The following is a 24,870-nucleotide window of genomic DNA, read 5'->3' as shown; positions in this document are numbered from 1 at the left end:
AATGAGTTCTGTTCACACAGCAGAGATAAAGCCGAAGGGTGCAAACACAGCATGTGCTTATCTCTGCTCTTGATTTCAGATGATTCAAAGCTCTGGCTAGACAATGCCTGTTTGGGAAGAAAATTAATGACAGCCTAAGAACAAAACTGACTTTGAATTGGAATTCAACATATCACACTCATGACATCCAAGGCAAAATAAGTCCTTTCAAAGAATGTCTATCCCAAACCCCTCATTTTACAGATGGGTAAATATGAAGCCTAGACTTAATAGCTAACTAATCTGTCTAAATTAAGAGAAATTAGACAGATAGTTCTAGAAAGCAGATTCCCTAGGCTCTCTCCGCGCCATTCCATGTCTTTATTAAGAATAAAGGCAGTTTCACAGATAGATAAGATAGATAGATAGATAGATAGATAGATAGATAGATAGATAGATAGATAGATAAATATCAGTGCAGCAAGCCACTCTTAGGCCTCAGAATGAACTGGACTGAAAAGGTGGCATGATAACTGAAAAGTGAAAGATCAATTAATTCTCTGGTTTGAAGTCTTTCAAGTTATAGCCACAACCTCATCATACAACACAGCTTATTTTATAATTTTTTTATCAAAACAAGGAATATGATCCTATTCCTAATGAATAATATTTTCAGTGAAAGTTAAAGATCAAGTTTAAATAAATCAGTTGCCTTTTATTAATAACAAGTAAGTGTAATGCAACTGCAACTATTCATAAAACTGAACTGTCTGGGATAAGTTTCTCTCGGGATAAACTCCCTAAATGACTGAGAACTCATAATACAGACTTGGTGAACAAGTGAAATGATTCCTCAAAACATTATTTTATGCAAAAAAAGTTTAAAAAGTATAGTGAGCAGGTAAAATCCCCATACTTCTAAAATTACTTCCCCTTCAACATAACTTGTTTAGCAAACAAAGTAAAAGCATGGTAAAATAAAATCAGTGTCAACTGTGTAACAGTTAGGCTGAACATTAGGATAAAAAGCACTAGGAAGGTTTCCAACACATCAAAAAACATACATTGCTCTAAACAGAGCCAAGACAGCAAATTCCAGAGCCCACTGCAGGGCACATCCTCATATAGCAGTAAAGGTAAGGGAACACAATATTTTTCCACTCCCCTTCCCAACCTTCATTTCCAAAGTTCAACTACAGAGAAATATGAGAAGCAGCGAAATGAAAAGATGTTATATTTTATCTGCTAAGGGAAGTAGAAACTCTCTTAACCTAATTATTAGAGTTACCTAATCTAATTTTTCTCAAAAAATGCTTTCTAACAGAGGAAAAGGTACTAGTCAAAGAACTGTAACGCTATAAAGGCTTCAGGGTGTCTTCAATGCTCACCTCTTCTGGGGTGAGTACACCTGTCTCCTTAAATTTTGATTCCTGAAGAGAACAAAAAGAATAAAAGTATTAGACCATCTTCACATTTAACTAAAAAAGTGTCTTGCGGGCAAATAGTTACCACTCCTAGACAACAGAGAGTATGCTATGAAAGAAACAAAACACTAAAACCTAAATGTGCTAGGTAAAATAGCAGTGGTCCTTGATTACAAAGATATACAGGTATAATGTGGATGAGTTACAGGAAATGACTTGCAGGATAATTTGATCAGTACTACAGTAAAACATGAGTATTAAAAAGCATGCTAATACTTAGATTACAGTGACCCTGCACAGTGAACGAGTCATTTTGCAGCACTTTCACATAGCCAATGCTTTATTTAAGCTGAGTAATATTAGAAACCAACAGTAGAAATCATTTAATATTTAATATTTCCCATTATTCTCATCTCCACCATAATTTTTTCTTTCTTTTTCTTTTGATTTTTTTTCCTCTTGACTAGGTTTTATTATGCAGGCCAGGCTGGCATGTAACTCAAAATCCTTCTGCCTCAGCTTCCAGAATACTGGAATTCTAGTCAATGTGTTCACAACCACCACGTCCTGCTTCACTAAAATTTTAAAACAGTATTTTCTCCTCTAAAGCAAGAATGCTATTAATTATTTATCACTATATGCCAGTACTATTGGAGACAATGGGCTGCATGCCTGAAAAACAGATCAATGTCGTCTTCACACCATGAAGGAAAAAATAGTTATGTAGGGGAGAGGTGGTGTTAAAATAAATAACTCTTCAGCTAGTGGTTCCACTTAGCAAGCACCTCCAGAACCCGCTGGGATTTGATTGGCTTGATCTTGCAGAGGTAATCACAGCCACTCTGCGTTTGAGTGCATCAGCCTTCTAACTCCAAAAGATACTTTGAAAGCAAACCCCCCAACTTCTGGCAGTTGATGGCTGCTAGGGGAAGATAAGTCCTATTTTCTTCAAGGTGTGGCCCCTGGTAGGTTGTCTATGCTCCAATGGATGGCCATATACCCACACACATACAGGCAGCAGTAACTCGGCTCAGTGGGTTAAAAATTGAAACATGAAGTTGGTATATGCTGGGGGTGATCTGGGAGGAATTGGAAGAGGGTGAGGGACAGATATGATCAAAATATATTGTAAACATGTATGAAATTCCCAAGGAATAAGTACAAAATATATTATAAATAAATAAAGGCTAGACAAAGGACCAAACTCTAAGGCTGTCTGGGGAAAAAGCATTACCACCTGAGAGGGGGAAAAAATACAAGATTCTAGTAGCAAGATTCCTCTTGCTGAAGTCCTGAGGAGGCAATAAGGTTGGCTTCTGGCGAAGTTCTCAAGTGAACAAGAGACTGGGACTTCCAGTGGCCAAAGAGACCCTTCAAGAGCACTCTAAGGATTTTGGCTTTACTACACTGATGCCATCTAAACAAACATGCCTTCCCAAACTTTCACTTCCTAAGAAAAGGCCACCATATCTTTCTGGACAGTCCTTTGTTTTTTCCTTTGCCTTCCTTCATCTAGAAGGAATCTGTAAGGATTCTCTCTGCAAACCAGGAGTGACAATCAGAGGGCCATTAATTATGTGTTCTTTTATACTAAAAACATATGGCACACATTGCCTTCGAGCATGGTGGCAAATGCCTTTTATCTCAGCACTTGGGAGGCAGAGGCAGGTGGATTTCTAAGAATTCAAGGTTAGCCTGGGTTACATGGTGAGTTCCAGACCAGCTAAGTCTACACAGTAAGACCCTGTCTCAATAATTAAACATAAAAATATATACCATACATACTGATTTCCTAATATTCCTTTCAGAATGGTGAAGAGAACAAAGAATTCCTCAAAAAAAGTTCTACATCACAAGTGCAATAAAATCTACGGGGTCTACAAGATAGTCATTTTATATTTAATTGGGAAGTGTTTTGTTCATCTCTTCCTTAAACTAAAAGGTGACTAAATGGTGGACTATTAGAACACTGTCTACCTAGGCAATACGATATTCTGAAAACATTATAACGTGCAATAGAAGCATTTGATTTCAATGTCGAAATTATTTTCAATTTCTAAATAGATGAGTAATCTTAACTGACTTTCAGAATAAAGATGTAAACAAGAGTTAAGATTCTCATTTACAAGTGTTGCAGACTTTTTTTACTTGATCCAAAAAGGTATCATTTTCAAACGTGTCTTAGAAACAAGAACTGAAAAGAGAAGATAAAGAGATCAGTTTGCTCCGCCTGTCTGCATATTTCTTGCTTGCAGTAAGATTAGTAAAATTCTTTTTTTCAAGCTTTTTTTATTTTATAATTTAATTTAATTTTACATATCAGCCAGATTCCCTTGTTCTTCCCCCTGCGCCCCCCAGATTAGTAAAATTCTTACAGAAAGCTAAATACAGAACGAAAACAAAAACTAAGCAAGTATCTACCACTCATTTACTATTACTGCTCGCTTTTCGCCAAGGCAAAATCAAGTTAAAACAAAAAGATGTATCCTAGAAGTTGTAAGGAAACCTGGAACGCAGCTCTGGAAATTTACTTTTGAAAGATGACGCGTATCACAACTTTCATCTGAAAATGTTATACTGTTTCCAGTCTATACACACACAGCGAGGTGAACTGCTGCCGTAGGATCCTTCAAATCCAAGATTAATAATCAGTTGCGGCTACTCTAAAAGCTTGGGAAACCAGAAGTTTCGCCTAGTTCCGCTCAGAGTTCCTAACATGTTACCATTTACTACGTTCCTCTGAAACTAAAAGAAATCTACATCACCGGATAATCAAAACTTCCTATGAAACTTGGAAGAAAAAGTGGCATGCCGTTAGCCACCAAGCTGTCATCTTAGCCCAGATACCTGTTTAAAAAGACTGTGGATGTCTGGATTCAATGTTCCTATCTCTGCTCCACACCACCTCTTCCCGCACTCCAACGCAAAAGGAGGAATGACCGGTGGAGACAGCAGGCACCAGTTGAAGCCGGGGGGAGCCATCAAACCTTGGGACCGGCCCAGAAGCCCCGGGCAAGGGGCAGCCCACGGCGGCGAGTTCCCGCCCCTCCACCTTCTCTCCACGGGTCCACGCTGGGGACCCGGACTGGGACGGTCAGTGCCGAGGCTTACCTTGAGGACCGGGGTTAGGTACTCGGCCACTTCCAGAGCCTTTCCCTTCACCGTGTTGATCACATTCTGCATCCTGGGGCTGGAGCAGCGATGGGCCAGGGAGGGGAAGACAGTCGCGATCCGGGTCGGGGGGTGTCGGGGGGGAGGACTCAAAAACTGCCCCGGACGTGGCCGACTGGCATCGAGCCCCGCAGGCGGCACCCGCAGCGCCGGGGCGGGGGAGGGGCGGCGCCAGGCGGCGGCCGGGCCCAGCTGTCACCTGCCCGCCGGGGACAAGGGGCCCAGCCCCGCGGAACCAGGGGCCGGTGCGCGCGCAGCCCCCTGGCCTCCCCCCCCCCCCCCGCCGAAGCTGTCTTTCGTCCCCCTTTAGCTCCACGGACACCCCTTCCGGCTTCCCCTTCCTCTTTTTCCACTCCCCTCCCAACCGCGCCGCCGCCGGCGCCACCTGGGCCTCACGTGACTCGAGTCTCCCGCGACACGTGACAACAAGAAGGGCCGGGGGGGGGGGGGGGGCGGGACCCACCGGCTCCTCCGGCCCGCCCCCCGGAAGCGCCCGAGTGAGCGCGCGTGCGCAATGGGCGCCGAGGCCGCTCGGCCCTGCCGGCAGGGGCTCCGCTTGGGCTCCAGCCCTGGAGGCCGGCGGCGGGAGGTGGTTTATTTTTTGTTGTTGTTGTTGTTGCTTTGTTTTCTCGCCTTTGTTCCCGGCTCAGAGCTAAGCCCCACCAATGGGCCCTGAAAGCCGACCGCTGCTGCGACGGAGCGAGGCAGTCACTCTCTCAGCTCTATGATGTCCGTTCTTCCGCTAGAACCTTCCCTGAGCCACTGAGGTAACCGCGCCCCGCGGGCAGAGTGCGGCTCTTTGCTGGAGCGTGCGAGGGGCGAGGGAGCCGCCTGCGAGTCCTATTGCGCATGTGTGGGAGGGTTTCCCTGGCAGCGAGGGAAGCCTGGCCGTGGTGGCGGGGTGCTGCTGACCCATCCTTGGCTTTCTGTACGCTTGCGCCCAGCTGCCGGTCCCTAGTTGGGGCCTTTGTCGGCGGTCCTCAATGGCTCCCATGTGTCCCTCCTACTTGTGCGCTTCGGGCAAGTATTTACCCTGCCTGGAGTTTCGTGTCCACCTGTCCCTCAAAGACTGGCCAGTTAGGCTCACTGACCCTCTGAGCTTAGTTAGCCCTCCGTCCCTGTCCTGGTTCAGAACACGTCCGTAGCCACGTTTCAGCTCTGTGCACTGTGGTCGTTAACTGTAAAAGAATCATTCCCAGGACGCTCTTTTTCTACGCTGAAGGAAGAGCTGGTTTACTGTGAGGAAACCCCACCCCACCCCAAAAGCGATTCCAAAATTCTTTCTTTCTGGAGCACAGTTATTACAAATAAACTACTTTCCTGCAGTCCCAAACTGTCAGTTACTTCCTAACTTATTTCCAATGCAGACACACACACCCCATCTGTCTCGAGAACACCCCCTCCTATAAGATTTTGTCAGTATCGATCATTCCCTTTTGAGTTTCCTCGTTCCCCTCAGCTTTCTTGTTTCTGATTTAGTCGTGGCCAGACATCTACAGGTTTCCTTTTCTGTTAGGCACAGTCTATAGTGTTTGCATTGTGTTTAATCCTTAGGTCTGCCAACAGGGTTGCTCATGAAAGTGTTCTTTTTAAGAAAATTAAAAACCAGTGGAATGGAAAGAAAATGCTTCAGGCGTCCCGGCTTAGGCCCACCAGCACTGTACACATTCCTGCTAGGTGTTATATTCATTGCTTTAAGTTCAAGTCGCATCTTGCTGGTAAAATATTCTGCCAATGAAGGTGAGTTAACATGCGGATGTGCGTGGGGTACTTTTAATCACTTGTCCGTGGTGTCCTTAGGAATAAATTATACATAATACCTTTTAAAGTACTATGCTTTGTGAATGATAAAGTGTGTTTAATGTTTATACTTTGACCTCGTGTTCCTCAGCACTTTAACCAAGTGTCCTTGTGCATGAAATTTGGATCTTTCAAGCGCAAAATAAAACACAGTGTATCATAACATCTCATTATTACTTCACCCAACAAGTATTTCTGGATCTCTAGCAAAATGTACAATTATAGCTTATTTGAAAGTACAATATATTTGTTTAATTTCTTGGTGTCTGTGAGTCAGTATAATTATTTTGTCAATGGGATGATAAAAATTAAAAGCTTGGTACATATACATTCAAGGAATCTATTATTTAATGTAAGGGTTTATGCAAATATTTAATTCTACAAAACTGCATTGGTTGTTTGTTAACTATTGACAGCTGTAAAATCATGACATCATGACTTTTAGTGGTCTACTTGGAGAGCCTATACGTGAATGTAAATTTTAACTTCAGTTAATATTTATCTTTCAGGCCCTAGGCTAAGATTTAATTTATCTTTCTTTTCACTTTCTTTCCTCGTAGCTCTGACAAAAATAGCTGAGCAAAGCAGGTTAAGGAAGGGAAAGTTTATTTTGGCTTCCTGTTGGAGAGTACAGTTCATCATGCCAGGGAGATCATGGCAGCAGAAGCTTGTAGCAGTTACGTGGCATCCACAGGCATCGAGCAAAAAGAGATAAAATATGCTTGGGCTAAAGAGATGGCTCAGCAGTAAAGAACACTGGCTGTTCTTTTAAGCGGATGCCGGTTCCACTCCCAGCATCTACATGGCAACTCAAAACTAACTACCTGCAGACCCAGGGAGTTGAAATGGGCTCCCCCAACCCAAATATCACTACTCTCCCAACTATACTGCTCCCACTATATTCTTCTGCCACCTAGCTATAATCCTTCAAATAATTTCTTATTCTCCCAGACTCTAGAACGTTAGCCCCAGCAATTTAGCGTGACATATGAAGCCTTCTACTGACCTCCGTGGTGTACAGATGAACATGCAGACAAAACACCTATTCACATGATATAAAGGAAAAATATTTAAAAATTAAAAAAAAAAAAGGTCACACCCAACTCACTTTCACCTGATTTGGTCTAAGACCTCAGCCCATGAAATGCTGTTGCCCTCAGTTAAGGTCGGTCCTGCCACCTCAATTAATCTGATCTACATAATCCCTCATGGGCATGCTCAGAAGCTAATGTAGTCCAGATAATTCCTCAGGAGTGTGACCAGAGGCCCAGTCTCTACCCATTTCTTTAAGTCACATTTTGGTTGATTGGTGTGTATGTCATAAAGATTATGAAAAACACCTTTTGAGGGTAGCAGTGTGATTTAAGCCAACCTTAGTACTGAGAAAATGGAGGAGATAGTTGAACTAGGCTTTGAGTGGTGAGCGTAGTTGAATAAGCAAATACTTGTGAATATCTATTAAATGTCAGGTATAAGAAAGTCACTAAAACCTGGTCTTTTTGTCATTAGACATTTCTATTCTAAGAATATAACATAAAAACAATAAATAATTGTAATACAGTGTGTCAAATGGTCTTACAGAGTTTGATAGATTGTGCCTAGAACCAGAGAAGTAGTCAGTTTGGCATATGTTGACTGTTAAGAGAATCTTCAGAAAAGAGAAAGAAAGTATCCTGGAGAAAGATGGTTAAGTTGGCACCCACCCAACCCCAGTGTTTGCCAAGTTTTAATATGACTAAGAGAAGCAACCAAATGTTTGCAAAGTAGTAGTTAATAAAGTTTCTATTTGTCCTTGTCACTTTGATAAAGCAAGTTGTTGATAAGCGTTTAGAAAAGACAGGTAATAACTAAGACCAAGGTGTTTACCTAATACCTAGGCTGTATTATATAATTCATTAATGGGTGTGGGTGACCTACATTTACTTCTTCTCAGTCCTAAAAGTAGCAGTCCTTTGCCAGATAGCTTTTTTCTACCCCAGTTCACCATTTATGCCAGGAGCAGGGGAACCAAACATGTTCCTGTGTACACTATAATATGAACCAGGTTGGAAAATTCTGAGGTAAAGAAGTGCCCTAGGCAAGGTATACCTTGATTTTTGTAAGACAAACAAGTCCGGTTTGATGAATCATAAGCTGAGTACTAATTCATCTGATAAATTCATAACTTTTGATGAGTCAGATGCTGAGTGGTAGTTACCTGTTTTGAAGTCAGTCTCTGCCTCTCTCCCATGGAGCTTCCTTTGTCCTTGATCTTAGCCTCCCACCATATTTACTCAGATTGAGAAAGGCTGTGCCAGCCGAAAGATGTTTAATGAGTCTTAAGTTTGATGTTTAAATATAGAAATTATTAATTACATGTAAAAATAAACTTGTTAGTTTGAATTTTCCTGTTACATTTCAGAGAACAAGTATGACTATCTCCCTACTACTGTGAATGTGTGCTCAGAACTGATGAAGCTGATTCTCTGTATACTTGTGTCACTCTGTGTTATAAAGAAAGGTAATTATCAAGATATTGTATATTTGTTAAATCACACTATTAAAAAAACATTGGAACTGGCATAAAGTTTATATCATTTAGTCTAGTCCAAGCATAAGTGTGTTTTATAGGTAGGGAAGCAGGATCAAAGAAAATGTCATGCAGAGTTGTATTAGGAGAGGACCTAGATTTCCGCTTTGTCTCCCAGTGTCCTGTCAATTGTTCTGCCTTATCACTTGTCCCTGGTTTGGTTTTCTTCAGTGGATTTTTATTAATTTTCCATCTCAGTTTCCCAGTTAGGGGTTTTGACACTATCTTTTTACTCTTCTTATGTGAGGTTAAAAAAAAAAAGCCTTTGCAGCATTAAAGTCCTTGTACAGGAAGTCTTCTTACCAAATTGCTTTAGTCTGTGTTGAGTTTCTAGGTAGTTGAGTACATTTCATAATTTCATGAACTCATGCATTGCTTGAAGGGCTTAAATTTAAACTGTCTTTCCTTCTTCCTTTCTTTTTTTCTTCTTTTGCATTTTATCTCTATTGCAGTATGCCTTCCTAAGTCTTTGGAAGTCTGGAGCTGGATTAATAACTAAAACCGGGATTAGTAAAAGTTAGCCATCTTATAATCCAGGCATATAAATTTTTACTTATTACTTCCCTTCTCTGATCATGCTTTGAGGGGAGAATGAAAGTGTAAAAACTTCATTATTCTTTTCTGCTTACTCTAACATATTCTCTTGGTTGTCCATGCAGAGAAGTAAAAACACAAGTCTGTCTGGAGTCACCTTGAGTGATCCTTCCGCTCTGAGTTAGTAGGAATTATGATTCTGTTTTGCTAAGGGTCTGGTGGGTTGCTCATTGATACACAGGTGGGAAAAGAAAGAGATACTAATAAATGCCATATTATGTTTTACTGCTGTAGGCTTGTAATCATTTAGCAATTTAATAAAGCCCATTTTATAGAATTGTACTAGTCATAAAGTTTAGTGTAGTTTCAATGAAACATAAGCATTCCCAATATAGATGATTTGTTTATTGCTTTGCATGATTCATATACTTCTTTCTTCAGATGATCATCAAAGTAGACATTTGAGATGTACTTCCTGGAAGGAATTCTCAAGTTTCATGAAGTGGTCCATTCCTGCCTTTCTCTACTTCCTGGATAACTTGATTGTCTTCTATGTCCTCTCCTATCTTCAGCCTGTAAGTACAAGTGTAACAGAGGAAGTGCCGTTGAGAAGACACAAAGAGATGAGTCCCCAAACTGACCTTCTTTTTTCTCATTTTCCACTGGCCTTCCTGACAGTTTCTAGAACCATCTGGACTGTGTCAGATCTTCACACTGTTAATGATTCCTGTGCTGGCTACTGGGGGAAGTTGCTCCCAGGAACAGGGACTCAGAAACCACCCTGATTTATGTGATCAATCTACCTTTAGTTTGAGCTATTTGATGATCGTTCAAGGCCTCAATTCAGACCTCCTGTATTAATTCAAAAAATACTGCAGTTGATGGATCTCTCTTTGCTCTATCTGTTTTAATGTAGTTTATCCATTTGCTATATGTATGTATTGTATCCATATTTACTATATGATTTTTTTCTATTTTTTCTTACACTTACATATGTGTTTGTGTATGTATATATATGTACACATGTGCCATAGCACAAAAGTGGAAGTCAGAGAACAGCTTGTGGATGTTGGTTCTCTCCTTCCACTATATGGTTCCAAGATCAAACTCAGGTCATTGGACTTGGCTCTAAGCACCTTTACCCACTGAGCCATTTTGTTGGCCCCTTTTTATGTTAATCTTATCTACAGATAACTTAAGAGTGTGGAACTATAGAAATCAACTGATAATACTAGGAATTCACCTCTGATACATCTTTTGTATCAATTTTGAAAGGCATTGATAATCACAATTAAAAGTCTGTCTTCTGCTTAGGTTGTGACTCATGCCTTTAATCCTTGCACTCTGGAGGCAGAGGTAGGCAGAGCTCTGAAACTTTGAGGCCAATCTGATCTACATAGTGAGTTCCAGGACAGCTAAGGCTATACAGAGACCCTCACTCAAAAAAAAAAATCTGTTTTTCTACTTTTACTATAGTCAGTTTGGGTTCCACTGCTCCCTCCCCAATATTTTTTAAGGTGAGGGCTTTTATTGCCTATGTTGTGGTTTAAGTTTTTAAAAAATAATAAAATTAAACACTTTAATTAGAGATAGTGTTTTTATTGGCACTGATCCTCTATGTGAAACCTCCCGGATCTGCTTTAGGATCGGGTGAAAAGGAGGGAGCAGTAGAACACAGTAGGAATCAAGAGCCTGGCACTTTCTCACCTGTGATGATCTGTAGACCTGGAAGGCCTTGTCTGCTCTCGGTTTCAATTATTCTACCTGTGAAATAAAGAAGAAGCGCTAACCCAGCTCAAAGCAGGCGCCTTGCCCAACTGACCATCTGCATATGTTCCTGTCAGCTTTGTGATTTGTAATATAGTAAGTAAGGCTGCCGTTCATGGAACATGCCTTCTCCTAAATTCTTCCCACTTTTTCAGATAAGATAATTCCTATCACAACAGGATGGTGATTCACATTCAATAATAAATATTACTTCTATCTTATTGGAAACCAACAGACTAGCTGTACATTTATACTTTTTCTTTCTTACTTGTATTAAGCAATATTGCAACTTCCTTATTCTTCTTCCCTATTTATTGCTTGGGTCTTCTTGATCAGCTGCAACCACAAATATTATGAAACAGATTATATGATTTATTTTATGTATTTCTTGCCTCGTTCTATTTAAGGAAATAAATAAAGGTGCATAGAATTTTTAGGACAAAGAATTATGATTAGATTTATTCCCTAGTATTAACTTGGGAAGTATGTTCAGAATCTGTCAAATCAGCCAGACTGATTAGTTATGTGCATTTATGCTGCTCTTAATGTGATCTCTCAGGGCTGCTGTTTCCCTACTCTTACCAGCCACATTCATTATCATCCCTTCCTCTGCTCTTAACCTGAAGCTCACAAGCATTTGTCTTATAGTGAGGTACACTGAGAAAATCCACTCAGTCTCCCACACAGACAAATAATCCATGATTGGAAAGATAGAAATGTTGATTACCCTGATTAAACCATTATACATTATGTATATGTAGTAAATTATTACTTTTTATGACCAGTAAACATACATGATTGTGTGTCTAATTCTTATTAGAAAATTCAATAGTAAAACATTAGATTCTTAAAATTATTACTTTTTATGACCAGTAAACATACATGATTGTATGTCTAGTTCTTATTAGAAAATTCAATAGTAAAACATTAGATTCTTAAAATTATTACTTTTTTTTTTTTTTTTTTTGGTTTTTCGAGACAGGGTTTCTCTGTGTAGCTTTGCGCCTTTCCTGGAACTCACTTGGTAGCCCAGGCTGGCCTCGAACTCAGAGAGATCCGCCTGGCTCTGCCTCCCGAGTGCTGGGATTAAAGGCGTGCGCCACCACCGCCCGGCTAAAATTATTACTTTTTATGACCAGTAAACATACATGATTGTATGACTAGTTCTTATTAGAAAATTCAATAGTAAAACATTAGATTCTTAGAATTACTACTCATTTAACTCAATATCACTTTTTTCTTTAACTATGTTGTAGCTGTGTTTGCTGTTATTAGTGATTGTATAAGACTTGATAGTCTTGGTTTTTTTTTTTTTGATTTCTTGGTGCAGGGTTCTGCTATGTCTCAGGCAACACAGGAGCTCAAGATCCTCCTGTGTTAGCCTTCCTAGTGCTAAAACCACAGCCAGACAGCAGGACACCTGGTTACTCTGTGTATCCACCCTAAAGTGATAGCAAGAAGTAAACAAAGGTGAACTGTATCATATGATTGTTGTGAAAAAAATATTAGTATTGCCAGATCCAGTATAGGAAACAATGGTAGAATTTCATGTATTCTGAGCAGTACTTATATATGTGTGTGTTGTGTTCAATTTAAACCAAAATATAACTGCAGTCAAAAAAACAAACCACTATAAAATCTAGGTAATACATTTCTAAATGTTTAGAGTAATTCAGATCAATTCAGAGGACTATCTTATATGAATTATGTTTCAGGTCATGTCATTTCAACTGGAAAACTGATTCAGTTTCTAAAGTAACAAAAATGCTTAAAGATGTGCCTATATTTTCTTACCATATATCTTAGTTAGGATTTTTATTGCTCTGAAAAGACACCATGACCATGGCAACTCTTATAAAGGAAACATTTAATTGGGGTGGCTCACTTATAGTTTCAGAGGTTCAGTCCATTATCATCATTATAGGAAGCATGGCAGTGTGCAGGCAGACATTGTGCTGGAGTAGTAGCTGAGAGTCCTACATCTTGCAGGCAACAGGAAGTCAACTGAGACACTGGGTAGTATCCTGAGCATAGGGAACCTCAAAGCCTGACCCCACAGTGACACACTTCCTTCAACAAGACCATACCCACTCCAACAAAGCTGCACCTCCTAATAGTATCACGTCCTGTGAAATTATGGGCACCAGTTACATTCAAACTACCACACCCTATAAATAGGCCTAACATGTTCCCTTCTCTTTGCCCATAAAGCCAGTATTGAATAGCTATAAGGGGATCGTGGTGAAGTGCTTGTCTTATGTGCACAAGCTCTTACTTGGTTCTCAGAACCACACACAAAAATAATAATTTTTAAGAAGTCTATAAAGTGCTGTGATAGGTGTAAGAAAAAAAAAAGTGTGTGCTTCATAATCATGGTAACTTATTTCTAAACCTAAACCTTTAGAATTTGTATTTCTAAATACAAGGACATTTATGCAGGCATAAACTGCATATAAGGCAAAATTTAAACATATATTGTCAAATCCTGACAATAACTTGATCATATCTGCGTAAATTTAACAAGCAATAAAAATGGAATTTAATCCCCTAGTGAAATGGCTGCCCTAATAACCCCTCTGCTTTGTGACTGAAAGGCTTCTTGTGTCAGGTGAACTAGCAAGCTGGGAGGTTCTGAGGTCAGTGCTTTGCTCGGATCGTAATTCTATCTTCTCTTTCTTTCTAGGCCATGGCTGTTATCTTCTCGAATTTTAGCATTATAACAACAGCTCTTCTATTCAGGATAGTGCTGAAGTAAGTAATTCACTGTGGAAGCATATATCATCCTTTAAAATGGGCCAGTCTGGTTTTAGATAATTTACCCAGAATGCTGAGCCCTCAGAACCTCTAGGCCAAGATTTGATTTCTAATTAGCCTTGTATATTAGATACCTTGTTTATCCAATGTAGAGAGCAACTCTAGTGGCTGTTTAAATCCTCTGCCATCAGGTGTACAAAATGTCTTGAACTTTTCAAAAGTAAGACATTATTGATGTTTTAATTTTTAGTGTTTTTTGAAAAATGTTTGTTCTGTGACAAGGTCTTACTTTGTAACCCAGAATAGACTTGAATTCATCATTTCCCTGTTTCAACTTCCCAAGTGCTAGGATTACTGGCCACACCCAATCTACCAGGAGCTACACCCTTAAAGAGTACTAATTCATTCTCCCTCTCCTAGCAGCTCTCACTTACTAACAGTTCCTTATGTGTGGATGGGATTTTGTGCCCACCTGCCCACTCCGTGCTGGAATTTTTTTCTGGCCTGAACTTGTATAGATCTTGTGTAAACTGTCACAGTTGCTGTGAGTTTGTATGTGCAATTGCCCTGCTGTGTCCAGAAGACACTGTTTCCTTGAAATTATTCACCACCTCTGGATCTTACATCCTTTCTGCCACCTATTCCCCACCAGCCTTGGGAGGAGGGAGTATGATACAAGTATCACATTAGAGCTGAGCATTCCACAGACAATCCCTTCTTCTCTGAACTTTGACCACTTGTGGGTCTTTCTGTTAATCACCATATAGTGCACACACACACACAAAAAAAAAAAACACTCCTCTAATGAGGGTTAAGAGATACAGTAATCTCTGGATGTAATAATACGTCATTAGGAGTCAGTTTAGTAATATGCCCACTGAACAGAATAATAGTAGTAGTCGGTTCTCCTCTAAGGCCTATGGCCAGTCTAGCCACAGGTTCTTGGCACTGGTAACAGTGCCAGGTATGGTTTTTAACTTGTGGAATGGGCCTTAAATCCAATCAGAAGAGGTTGGTCACCCCTGTGACATTTGTGCCACTGTTGTATCAGTGAGCATTTGTTGCCAAGCTGGTAGTTACCGTATTTCTCAGGGTTCACAGCTGGGTAAGGTTGATGATTACTTTTCTTTCTCTGATAATGTGCATGACACCTCCAAGTACTATGGAAGCTAGCCAGTATAAAGCCTGCCTAGCGGTCAGGAACTAGCACAGAGCCTTGGGAGGGGATGAAGGGGGCTCAAGGAAAAAGAGAACACAGAGTTAAAGATGAATAATGGAACAGAAGGGGTTGAGTGGGTGAAGACTTGGAGGACCCGTTAGAGGAGTGACTATGGGTGGGATAATGAACACCAAAGACCTTTCAAGAGAGTCAGTCATATGGAAACTACTGTAGAAGCTTCCTGAAATATAGACCTCTAGACAGATATGTATGAGTCTAGATAGGGTTACTCTACATTGTGACAGTACCCCCACTATCCATGCTATCGAAAAGGCAAGTGCCAGAAATAGGTTATCTCTTTTGAGTTGTTGGCCAGTGATTAACCCGCCCCCCAGTTTGGTTTTTGTCCACTTGACACAAGCTAGAGTTATCTGGAGAGAGACACCTCCATTTGAGAAAATGCCTCCATCAGATTGCCTGTAGGCAAGTATTTGGGGGCATTTTCTTAATTAATGATTGATGTGGGAATGGGAGGCCCACCTCACTGCCAGGAATGCTACTCCTTGGCCGGTGGTCCTGAATGGTAGAAGAAAGCGGGCTAAGCAAGCTATGGAGAACAAACCAGTAAGCAGCCTCCCTCCAAGGTCTCTCTCCAGTTCCTGGTTCTAGTTTCCTGCCCTGCCTGAGTTCCTGCCTGGGCTTCCCCCCAGTGAGGAACTATAATTATGTAAGCCAAAAAAACCCTTTCCTCCCCAAGCTGCTTTTGGTTTCAATGTTTATCATAGCATAGAAAGCAAATGAGAGCATCCTGCAGACATTACAGGCCGTTGCCAGTGCTCTCAATTACCCTCCAGAAGTTGCAGTAAGACTACTGCTGAATACACTCATAGAACATGGAGGAATCAGCCAGTACTCACCAGGAAACGTTGTATCTTTTCTGCAAAACCATCTGTAACATCTGTAAACCTAATTATTTGTGTGTGTGTGTGTGTGTGAGTGGGGGGGAGGAGAGAAAGAAAGAGAGATGGTATGACAGATGTCCATATGTAGTGCTATGGAACTCATGTGGAGATCGGAGGACAACTCTCAGGAATCATTTGTCTCCTGCTGTGAAGTCCCATAATCACTCAGGTTGTCAGGGGACTGAGCCATCCCACTGCCCAGATTTATTCTGTTGAAGTGTGGCCACTAGTTCACAGTAGAAACTGATGGCAGACATTATGGCTCAAAGCCACCCTCACTGGTTTATTCTTACCTTAGCATAGTTGTATAGTTGTGTTTGTTTGTCTCTGGGAAGTAGCACTACTTGGAGATTGAGATTTTAGGGAAAAGAATAAAACTGATCAGTAATATTTTATCTACTAACTATAAAATTCCTCCATTTTCATTAAAGAGAAGTTGTAGGAAAAGATCATTAAAAAAAAAAAAAACTCCTAAATCAGCAGGGTGTGGTGGCACATGCCTTTAATCCCAGCATTTGGGAGACAGAAGCAGGTGGATCTGTGAGTTCAAGGCCAACCTGGTCTACAGAACAAGCTCTAGGACAGCCAGAGCTATACAGAGAAACTCTCCACACATATACACCAAAAAAAACCCTAAGTGTAGATGTCCTAGAGGTTATAAAGTTAAGTACTATTAGAACCAGCAGAAAAATAAGGTATTACTCAGTAATCATTTTCTCCAAAACAAATCTTTATGATTTCACATAATTCTGGATCCCTGGGAACTCACCCAGTGCTCCTTGAAAATGTATTTGTATAATTTTCTTGAGAAAGCATTTAGGTTAATCTTTTCATTGTTTTCTTCTCTGCATTGGTATACTATCACCAAATACAGTAAGAAACACAATAGAACTGCCCTTACCTGACACAATTTAACCTAAGTGCTCACTTAATAGGGAAGCTAATAATGGCAAATTAGGTATAGTTACCCCTAAAAATCCATAGGATTGGTTCTAGAATGCCAAAAATTATGTTCAAGTCCCTTAAATGATATAGTGTTCCCATGTAACCTGCCACATTTTCCCAAGTGCTTTAGATTACTTATGCTGCCTAAAATAATGTAAATGTTATACAAATAGTTTTAAATTACTTATCCTGTCTGATACAGTGTAAAAATATTTCTATTTTATGTTGCTTAGGAATAATGTAGTCTGCACATGATCAATCTTATTCAAATCCATGGTTATGACTCTGGATATAGAACTTGGCTCACTGGAAATATAGTAGTTCCCCTTATAGATGGGGAATATGTCAGTACCCAAACTGGATTCTTGAGTAGTGCTGAACACTGCATATTGCTGGGTTTTTTCTCTACACACACACACACACACACACACACACACACACACACACACACACACACACACACTTCTTTTCATTTGAACTAAATACTTAACCACACTTATCACCGTAACTTTTATAGTGTGAGATGTAACAGTAAAATTAGAACGGTTTTCATTTTTCTTGAACTTCATGGACAGATTTTTTTTTTTTCTCAAGAGATCGTGGCAACCTTAACATATTTTTTTTCCTTTCCCTGTTAAGCTGAAATTTTTTCACTTGGAGGAAGCACTTTTATAGCATCTTTGAAAGTTAAACTGTTACTATCACATACTTCCTTTACACTTTGGAGCTATTAAGTAAAATAAGGGTAACTTTGGTGCAAGCATTGTGATACCTCGACAGTCCATCAGAGCAGACAAGTGCTAAGTGACTGGCCGGAAGTCATGCACAGCATAGAAACAAGGGACATTGGGTGATGCTCAGAGAACAACAGTTCTCAACCTGTGAGTCGCGACCCTCTCGAGGTCGAATGACCCTTTCAGGGGAGTTGTGTATTACGATTCATAAGAGTAACAAAATTACAGTTATGAAGTAGCAACAAGTATTTTATGCTTGGGGGGTCATCACAACATGAGGAACTGTATTAAAGGGTCACAGCATTAGGAAGGTTGAGAACCACTGATGTAGAGGATAAGGCACACAGAGCAAGAGATTCTGTCATGTTCCTTACATAGTGAACAGTTTAAAACTTTGGGTTGGCAAATGGCTTTCTGGGTTAAAGTGATGGCTGTAAAGATAGGTGAACTGAGTTCAGTCCTCACGATCCACATGGTGGAAGGAGAGAACCATTTCTGCAAGTTGTACCCTGACCTTTCCATGTGCTTTTGGACATGCACACACATGCATGTGTGCACAGACACACAAATAAATGTAGTAAAAGAAAAATTTTAAACAAAACCAGTGGTCTTTTTATAATTTATCATTTATAATTTATATAAGGTTAAGCTACATAAGACACCAAAGAGGTCACTTTGTAAAAACACACCTAAAACATAAATAATTTTCATGGGAGGAGAAGCTCTGAGCCATCCAGCTATAATCTGAACTTCGGCCACTGTCCTGCAAGGCAGGACTGAGCAGTAAACAAGCCATGTGGAGTCAAGTCATCAATGCACATTTGCTCAGCTGAGTAGTTCATGAAACATCATATTCTTTTTCTGGAAAGATCCCATGATTAGCCAAATTCTTAGTCATTTTTATTTTCCCTACATTAGCTTTGAATCAATAATTACTTGCAGTGGCTACTTTGACTTTATTTAAAGTCTTTTCCTTTAGATTCTTTTCTTCACAATATTAGCAGAAAATCTGTTAGTATTGAAAACTTCTGAAAGCTATAAAATTTCCTCATTTGTCATGTACAGTAATTCATTACAAAATTATCTTTATAAATTAGATATTCTCTGTGTTTATATTTTTTTTTCTTTTCAGCCATTACTTTCTACTGCTTAATGTATACACCTGCACCTTCAGCAATTTTCTTGCTGCTCATGTCATAGGGCTATTGCTAACCCCGTCACTGAGATCTAAATCTAGTTATGTGAAGATTATACATGAGAAGGCATGATATACAGACGTGCTGCTTCCTGAGCTAGTGTGGGCATTTAGCAGTGTGAGAGAGTGAAGTTGTAGAATTGCAGGCAGACTCATTTTCCATGTATGTCCTGAGAATTTAGAATAGGTCTTAAAAGTTGTAGCTGTCTAGGAGGAGGAAGGTATACAAAGCTGTAAGACAAATCTCTTTCTTATTTTTTTATAAACATGTAAGCAGGAAAATCATTTACCTCTCACTTAACTCTTTCCCTAAGAGCAGGCATTGCCTGCTCTGTCCTAGGTGCTCTGTATGCTCTAGTGATAACATTCTTACCACTTCCGGTTCTCTCATTTACACTTCTGCTTTTGCTTGGTTTTTCCCATCTTCTCCTGACCACCTGATCTCTAGACTTCAGTGTTTTGGATTTCTCCTCAGGGGCCCTGCAGACTGCCCCAGCCCCAGAGAGAGATACAGTTTCTTCTTTGTTGCCTGTGCATAGATGCTTCTCTGCCTTAGCCTCTGCAAGTGCCCTTCCTCAGTATACCCACCTGGTCATGTGTCTCACATTCTGCAATCACTTAGCACCATGGCCCTCTCCTGATTGTGACATAAGCTCCCTCAGGAGGGGCATCAAATCTTTATCAGCCCAGGTTGCCTGCTTATTACATGTCTTTGAACTGAGTAAATTGACAAGTAGATTAACAGCACATAGCTTTACAACTTTACTCTCAGATACAGCAAGTAAGGAAAGCTTGGTTGGGCTTTATAAGCAAAATACTACCCAAGTATAATTTCTTTTCCTCATCATCCAGTACTTTGCTGTGTGGTGGCTTATTGTTAGACCTTTGACTCAGGAGCTAATGTCCTCAAAAATGTCATGTGTTATGAAATCCTTTGAGAAAGGTCTAGTATCCCTTGGGGAAATTTATCTATATCTATTACTAAAGCTCATCCATACTGCTTTTTCTGATTCTTGGAAACTGAGCTAAGATCCTCTGTCAGAATTTAGTTTATCACAATAAAAAATCTCTGTGCCAGAGGTCCAAGATAGCCGTGGAAGACAGGAGGCTGACCTACACCTGCACATCCAAAGCTAATCTGTAGGAAGAGAAATTAAGCATGGCCCTATGGCATTTGGAAAGTGAATAGAGAGGTCAGGTTTATACTGCACTTGAATTGTAGGGAATACTAGCAACTGGGTATAATTTACCAAACCAAGTATTCAAGTTTCTGAATTTTCAGCAGAACAGTTAACAGGGGGGAAAGACAGGGTGGGGGAAAAAAAAAAAAAAGATGTGATAAAACCATGTTTCCTCCCTCTTTGGATAGGCGGCATCTGAACTGGATACAGTGGGCTTCTCTCCTGATTCTGTTTTTGTCTATTGTCGCCCTGACTGCCAGTACCAAAACGTCACAGCATGACTTGGCAGGACATGGATTTCATCACGATGCCTTCTTCACCCCGTCCAATTCTTGCCTTCATTTTAGAAGAGAATGCTCCCAGAGAGACAATTGTACAGCCAAGGAGTGGACTTTCACTGAAGTCAACTGGAACACCACAGCCAGAGTTTTTAGTCACATCCGTTTGGGCTTGGGCCACATTCTGATTATAGTTCAGTGTTTTATTTCTTCAATGGCCAATATCTATAATGAGAAGATCCTGAAGGAGGGGGCACAGCACACTGAGAGCATCTTCATACAGAATAGCAAGCTTTACTTCTTTGGCATTGTTTTTAATGGGATGACCCTGGTCCTTCAGAGCAGTAACCGTGATCAGATTCAGAACTGTGGGTTTTTTTATGGCCACAATACATTTTCAGTAGCTCTTATTTTTGTAACTGCCTTCCAGGGCCTTTCAGTGGCTTTTATCTTGAAATTTTTAGATAACATGTTCCATGTCTTGATGGCCCAGGTGACAACTGTCATCATCACAACAGTGTCCGTCCTGGTCTTTGATTTCAGGCCCTCCCTGGATTTTTTCCTACAAGCCCCAACAGTCCTTCTCTCCATATTTATTTATAATGCTAGCAAGCCTCAAAATCTCGAATGTGCACCTAGGCAAGAAAGGATCCGAGATCTAAGTGGCAGTCTTTGGGAGCGTTCCAGTGGGGTAAGTTGGTATAAATACACTTTCTTCTTATTCTTAAAATTTAAAACATATTCAAGAAAGAGAATCAGCATCAGTTTTTCAGAAAAATGTGTTAGATCTGTATGACTTAATACATGTGCACTGAACTTCTGGAGCTGGCAAGGATGTGTAAACCATAGTGCCTCAAGGCCTTTGTATGTTAACTGTATAATTACATCACATAGAGCCATACTGCAGAGGTTCTCATTCCTTGTCTCATCCTGTCTCCCCTAGATGTATGGTTAGAGTGACCTAACCGGTTTATAGACAGTAGATAAAAGAATGATAATGGAGCTACGTGGTCTGACTCCTGGTTCCTTGCTTTTCCCACTGCACAGTGGCTGGGGAAAAGAAAGTACTCTTTCACATTGATCAGTCATGTGAACTGGGAAAGCCAGTACCTTAATCCTCCCTGTAGTTATCTGTTTATTTCAATAAGAAATGGTTTCTAGCAAGAACTTTGTCGTACAAGAATATATTCAAGTAAATCATGTAGTTATTCTGAATTTATAATTTTTATTAACACAAAGATGAACTATTTCACATCATGAGTCCATTTTACTCTTAGAAAAATCTGTCGTTTAGTAGGTTGATAGAAAACCTCCAGGTGTTATATCTCTGGGGTTTGATAAAACAGATTTTATATTAAAAAAAAAATAGACCATGTGTCCCAAACCCCTGAGTCAGCAAGAGTGTACACTTGGGGAAGTTCACTATTCTTTCTGGAGGGCTGATAATGACGTTTGCCCTAATTTTAAGGAAAATAAAATCTTACTAGGTACTAAGAATTCTTTGTGTCATTCACCATCTTTTAATCACTTCCCTGCAAGGCCAGCAGGTGGTGCACTTGGCCTGAGGTGAATGGACTTCTCTTTTAAAGCTTTGCTTAGATTTTTATTATTGTATATGAGTGCTTTGCCTGCATGTGTGTAAACCATTTGTGTGCCTTTTGCTCTCAGAGTTAAGAAGAGGATGTCAGATCCCTCAGGAGCTGGAGTTGCAGATGATTGTTAGCCACAGATAGTTGCGACCTACCATGTGGGTGCTGGGAACCAAACCCAGGTCCTCTGCAAGAGCAATAAGTGCTCTTAAGCACTGAGCTGTCTCTCCTGCCCCCCCCCCTTTACTTTTTGATTATCTCATGTGCTTCTAACTGTAGCATTTCAACTCTTTAATTTGACCAGCTGATATTCACAGTTACCTTTGATTTATATGTTTAGTAAGACATTCTTTTAATAATTATTGAAAATGAAACATTTCTAATTCAACTAATTATTCATTTCCTACATTTCATTTTAGGATGGAGAGGAGCTGGAAAGACTTACCAAACCGAAGAGTGATGACTCGGATGACGACACTTTCTAATCATACCTGTTGGTTGACAGCTCCCACAAACTCTGTTTGAACACTTTCAGCATTTGTGGCCGTTGTCTTTTCTGATAAACTGATAATGTTTGAAAGCATAATACTCTTTACATGTATCTAACCACTGCATAAACCATCCAAGACTTAGAGCAGCCACAGGGTGGCAGATTTCTGAGACATGAACATAGGGCTGTGAATAACCCATTATTTATGAGTCAGCGGGTCACATTTTCAGATTGTTTTCCTCATCCTCCAGCTTCCAGAAATCATGTTAACTAGACCATACAGATCCACTAACGGAGACAGTATGCCCGAGACTAGGATACCAGTCATTGTATCTTACTGTGTGCTGCAGTCTCCTCTCATGTCTCTCTCTGTCTCTCTCCCTCTCCTATCCTCCCTCCCCCATTTCATTGTTATAAATATTGTCTAGGTTGTCCCTCAGATTTTGATGCCTTAGCAATAGTCATTTTGCTTTTATTAAAGCAATAAGACTAAAAGTTTGGGCTGAAAGACCTAAGTATCTGGCTGTGCCATAGAATTTGGATAACATCCTTTGTAATATTTTTTAAGCTATTCTTCTAAAATAAAATATCCAAGTTTGATTTTTTTTGAACTTGTGGGAAATTTTATTCTTAGTAATTTTTTTTTAGCTTTATTTATGTGAATGTTGGCTGCCAAGTTACCATAGTTACCACTTGCATTTTAAATCACCTAAGCCATTGTGGATTTGTTTTTGTTTTTCATACCCCATCTTCCTCAGTCTGTATATTTACAAAATCTTGGCATCATTACTTTCTAGTGTTGAATTACTCTGTTGAGAATTAAGTTGTTTTACTTTTGAGTTATTGATTAAACCTTGTAACTGTTAGCTATCTTTGTATAATATCCTATCCTAAAAGTCAAGTCCCTGGCTTTAGGAATCCTTTATAAGAATCCTTTTGTAAAAACAATAATGACTCTTAATGAAACAGAGTAGTGTTACTCTAATGGAGGGCCAGTAGTCAGTAAGTCACCTCCTAACAGTAGTTCATACTTAAAAGTGCATGGTATGTCTCAAGATATGTTTGCATGCAGCCAGGTAATTAAAAAGTAAGAAAATAGAGTGATTTGTCCCAGGTCTTACAGCTGAATGCTAATGGAAACAAGTTTCACGCCTATGTGTTTACAAAGCCCTACACTGTAAATGTGAATGATAAGCTACCATGCAGTTTGCACATTCCTTCAAACTCCCATGTATTTATATATATAAGAAATTACTATTATTCAAATCCACCTGTCTACCCAGAATAATATAATTGGCAATAATTGCTAGAAACTTTTTAATTAAAATAACTACTAAACATATATCTGGTGTCTGTCATTTGTCATGTGAGGTGAAATGAAGTGCTTTTAAATTTAAAAAAATGGAGTAAAGCAAAAAATCAAGTAACTTAAAACATTGTCTTTCACTAGACCTTGGTGTCTAAAGAATGGTCATCATAGGCATTCTCACCAGTTACATGAAATGGGAAGATTATATCCAAGGTGACTGATTTAAAGATAAGGAAAATAAGATAGAGCAGGACCTCACTTTTAGGAGCAAAAGTATACAAATCATCTTACTGAGCAAGTGACACTGGAGGTATCACCTACAGGACATAGTAATAGCAGGTGTCAGTATCAGTGGTGTGTGGTAGTTTGATTTTTCATAGTTACAGTTACTTTTCTACACTCTTACTTTTTGGGAAACAGTCATTGCTTACCATCAGGCTTACTTGTGTTAACTTAGCACTTCCTGAGGGGGACTAAAATGTCAGGTAGATGCACTGGAGTACTTAAGGGGCATCACTGGTTTAAGAGGGACATTGCGAAGGTGAGAGAGAGGTCCAGAAACCATTTCTCAGGTACTGTTGGAGTCAGGAGAGTGTAGGACCTGGAAAGAACAATTGGCACACAGAAAGGAAAGTAGACATGGTTCCGACTCCAGGAACTAAATAGCAGTAAGATTGCAGGCTGACCCTTATTCATGCATGTAGGGTAAAGCGCCTAACAAATGGTAATTCTCAACAGTGATCAAGAAAGCAAGAATGTAGATCTGACTATAAAAGGGCAGGTGACTTAGACCAAGATCCCAAGTCCTTGCACAGCTGCTTCTTGCTCCATAGGTTTTCAAGATTTATGTACAGAGTGGCCCTGTGAGGGCATAATTGCTCAGCCTCACAGCCAAGGCCTTTTTTTTTTTTTAAATTTGCCTCTGAATCCCTGGGTGGAAGCCCTGTTGCTTGTGGGGTGAACTAAATATGGTAGCTTTGTAACTGCTAATGTCCCTTATGTGTAAGCCAAATGGCTGGATGTTCCCAGA

The 24,870-nt window shown here is 40.0% G+C and overlaps 2 protein-coding genes across 2 annotated transcripts in view; one reads left to right on the top strand and one right to left on the bottom strand.

The window, feature by feature from the left end:
* Atg3 (autophagy related 3) overlaps positions 1-4,809 on the bottom strand; it is a 28,058-nt gene extending 23,249 nt beyond the window's left edge. Inside the window, exons 1-2 of the mRNA XM_052740799.1 lie at positions 4,515-4,809; positions 1,368-1,409 (exon numbers count right to left, since the gene is read on the bottom strand). Coding sequence (XP_052596759.1) covers positions 1,368-1,409; positions 4,515-4,586 — 114 coding nt within the window. The 5' untranslated portion in view covers positions 4,587-4,809. The remainder of the gene's footprint in view (positions 1-1,367; positions 1,410-4,514) is intronic.
* A 233-nt stretch (positions 4,810-5,042) lies between these two features.
* Positions 5,043-23,873, top strand: Slc35a5 (solute carrier family 35 member A5). Its single transcript, XM_052740797.1, has 7 exons — positions 5,043-5,341; positions 6,129-6,314; positions 8,776-8,874; positions 9,919-10,052; positions 13,928-13,995; positions 20,363-21,143; positions 22,461-23,873. Exons 2-7 carry the CDS (start codon positions 6,149-6,151, stop codon positions 22,524-22,526), a joined length of 1,314 nt encoding a protein of 437 aa, XP_052596757.1. The 5' UTR covers positions 5,043-5,341; positions 6,129-6,148; the 3' UTR covers positions 22,527-23,873.
* The last annotated feature ends 997 nt before the right edge of the window (positions 23,874-24,870 follow it).

The sequence above is a fragment of the Peromyscus californicus genome, unplaced genomic scaffold, assembly GCF_007827085.1.
Source record: "Peromyscus californicus insignis strain IS unplaced genomic scaffold, ASM782708v3 Scaffold_16__1_contigs__length_79575227, whole genome shotgun sequence".
Lineage (NCBI taxonomy): Eukaryota > Metazoa > Chordata > Mammalia > Rodentia > Cricetidae > Peromyscus > Peromyscus californicus.
The sequence above is the reverse complement of the archived record's forward strand: the minus strand, read 5'-3'. Positions and strand labels throughout refer to the sequence as shown.

Excerpts from the sequence above, each read along its gene's own strand:
- Slc35a5 (XM_052740797.1), top strand. The coding sequence starts at position 6,149 with ATGAAAGTGTTCTTTTTAAGAAAATTAAAAACCAGTGGAATGGAAAGA. Across the intron at positions 10,053-13,927 it reads TCCTCTCCTATCTTCAGCCT|GCCATGGCTGTTATCTTCTC; the intron begins GTAAGTACAAGT and ends CTTTCTTTCTAG. Across the intron at positions 21,144-22,460 it reads TTTGGGAGCGTTCCAGTGGG|GATGGAGAGGAGCTGGAAAG; the intron begins GTAAGTTGGTAT and ends ATTTCATTTTAG.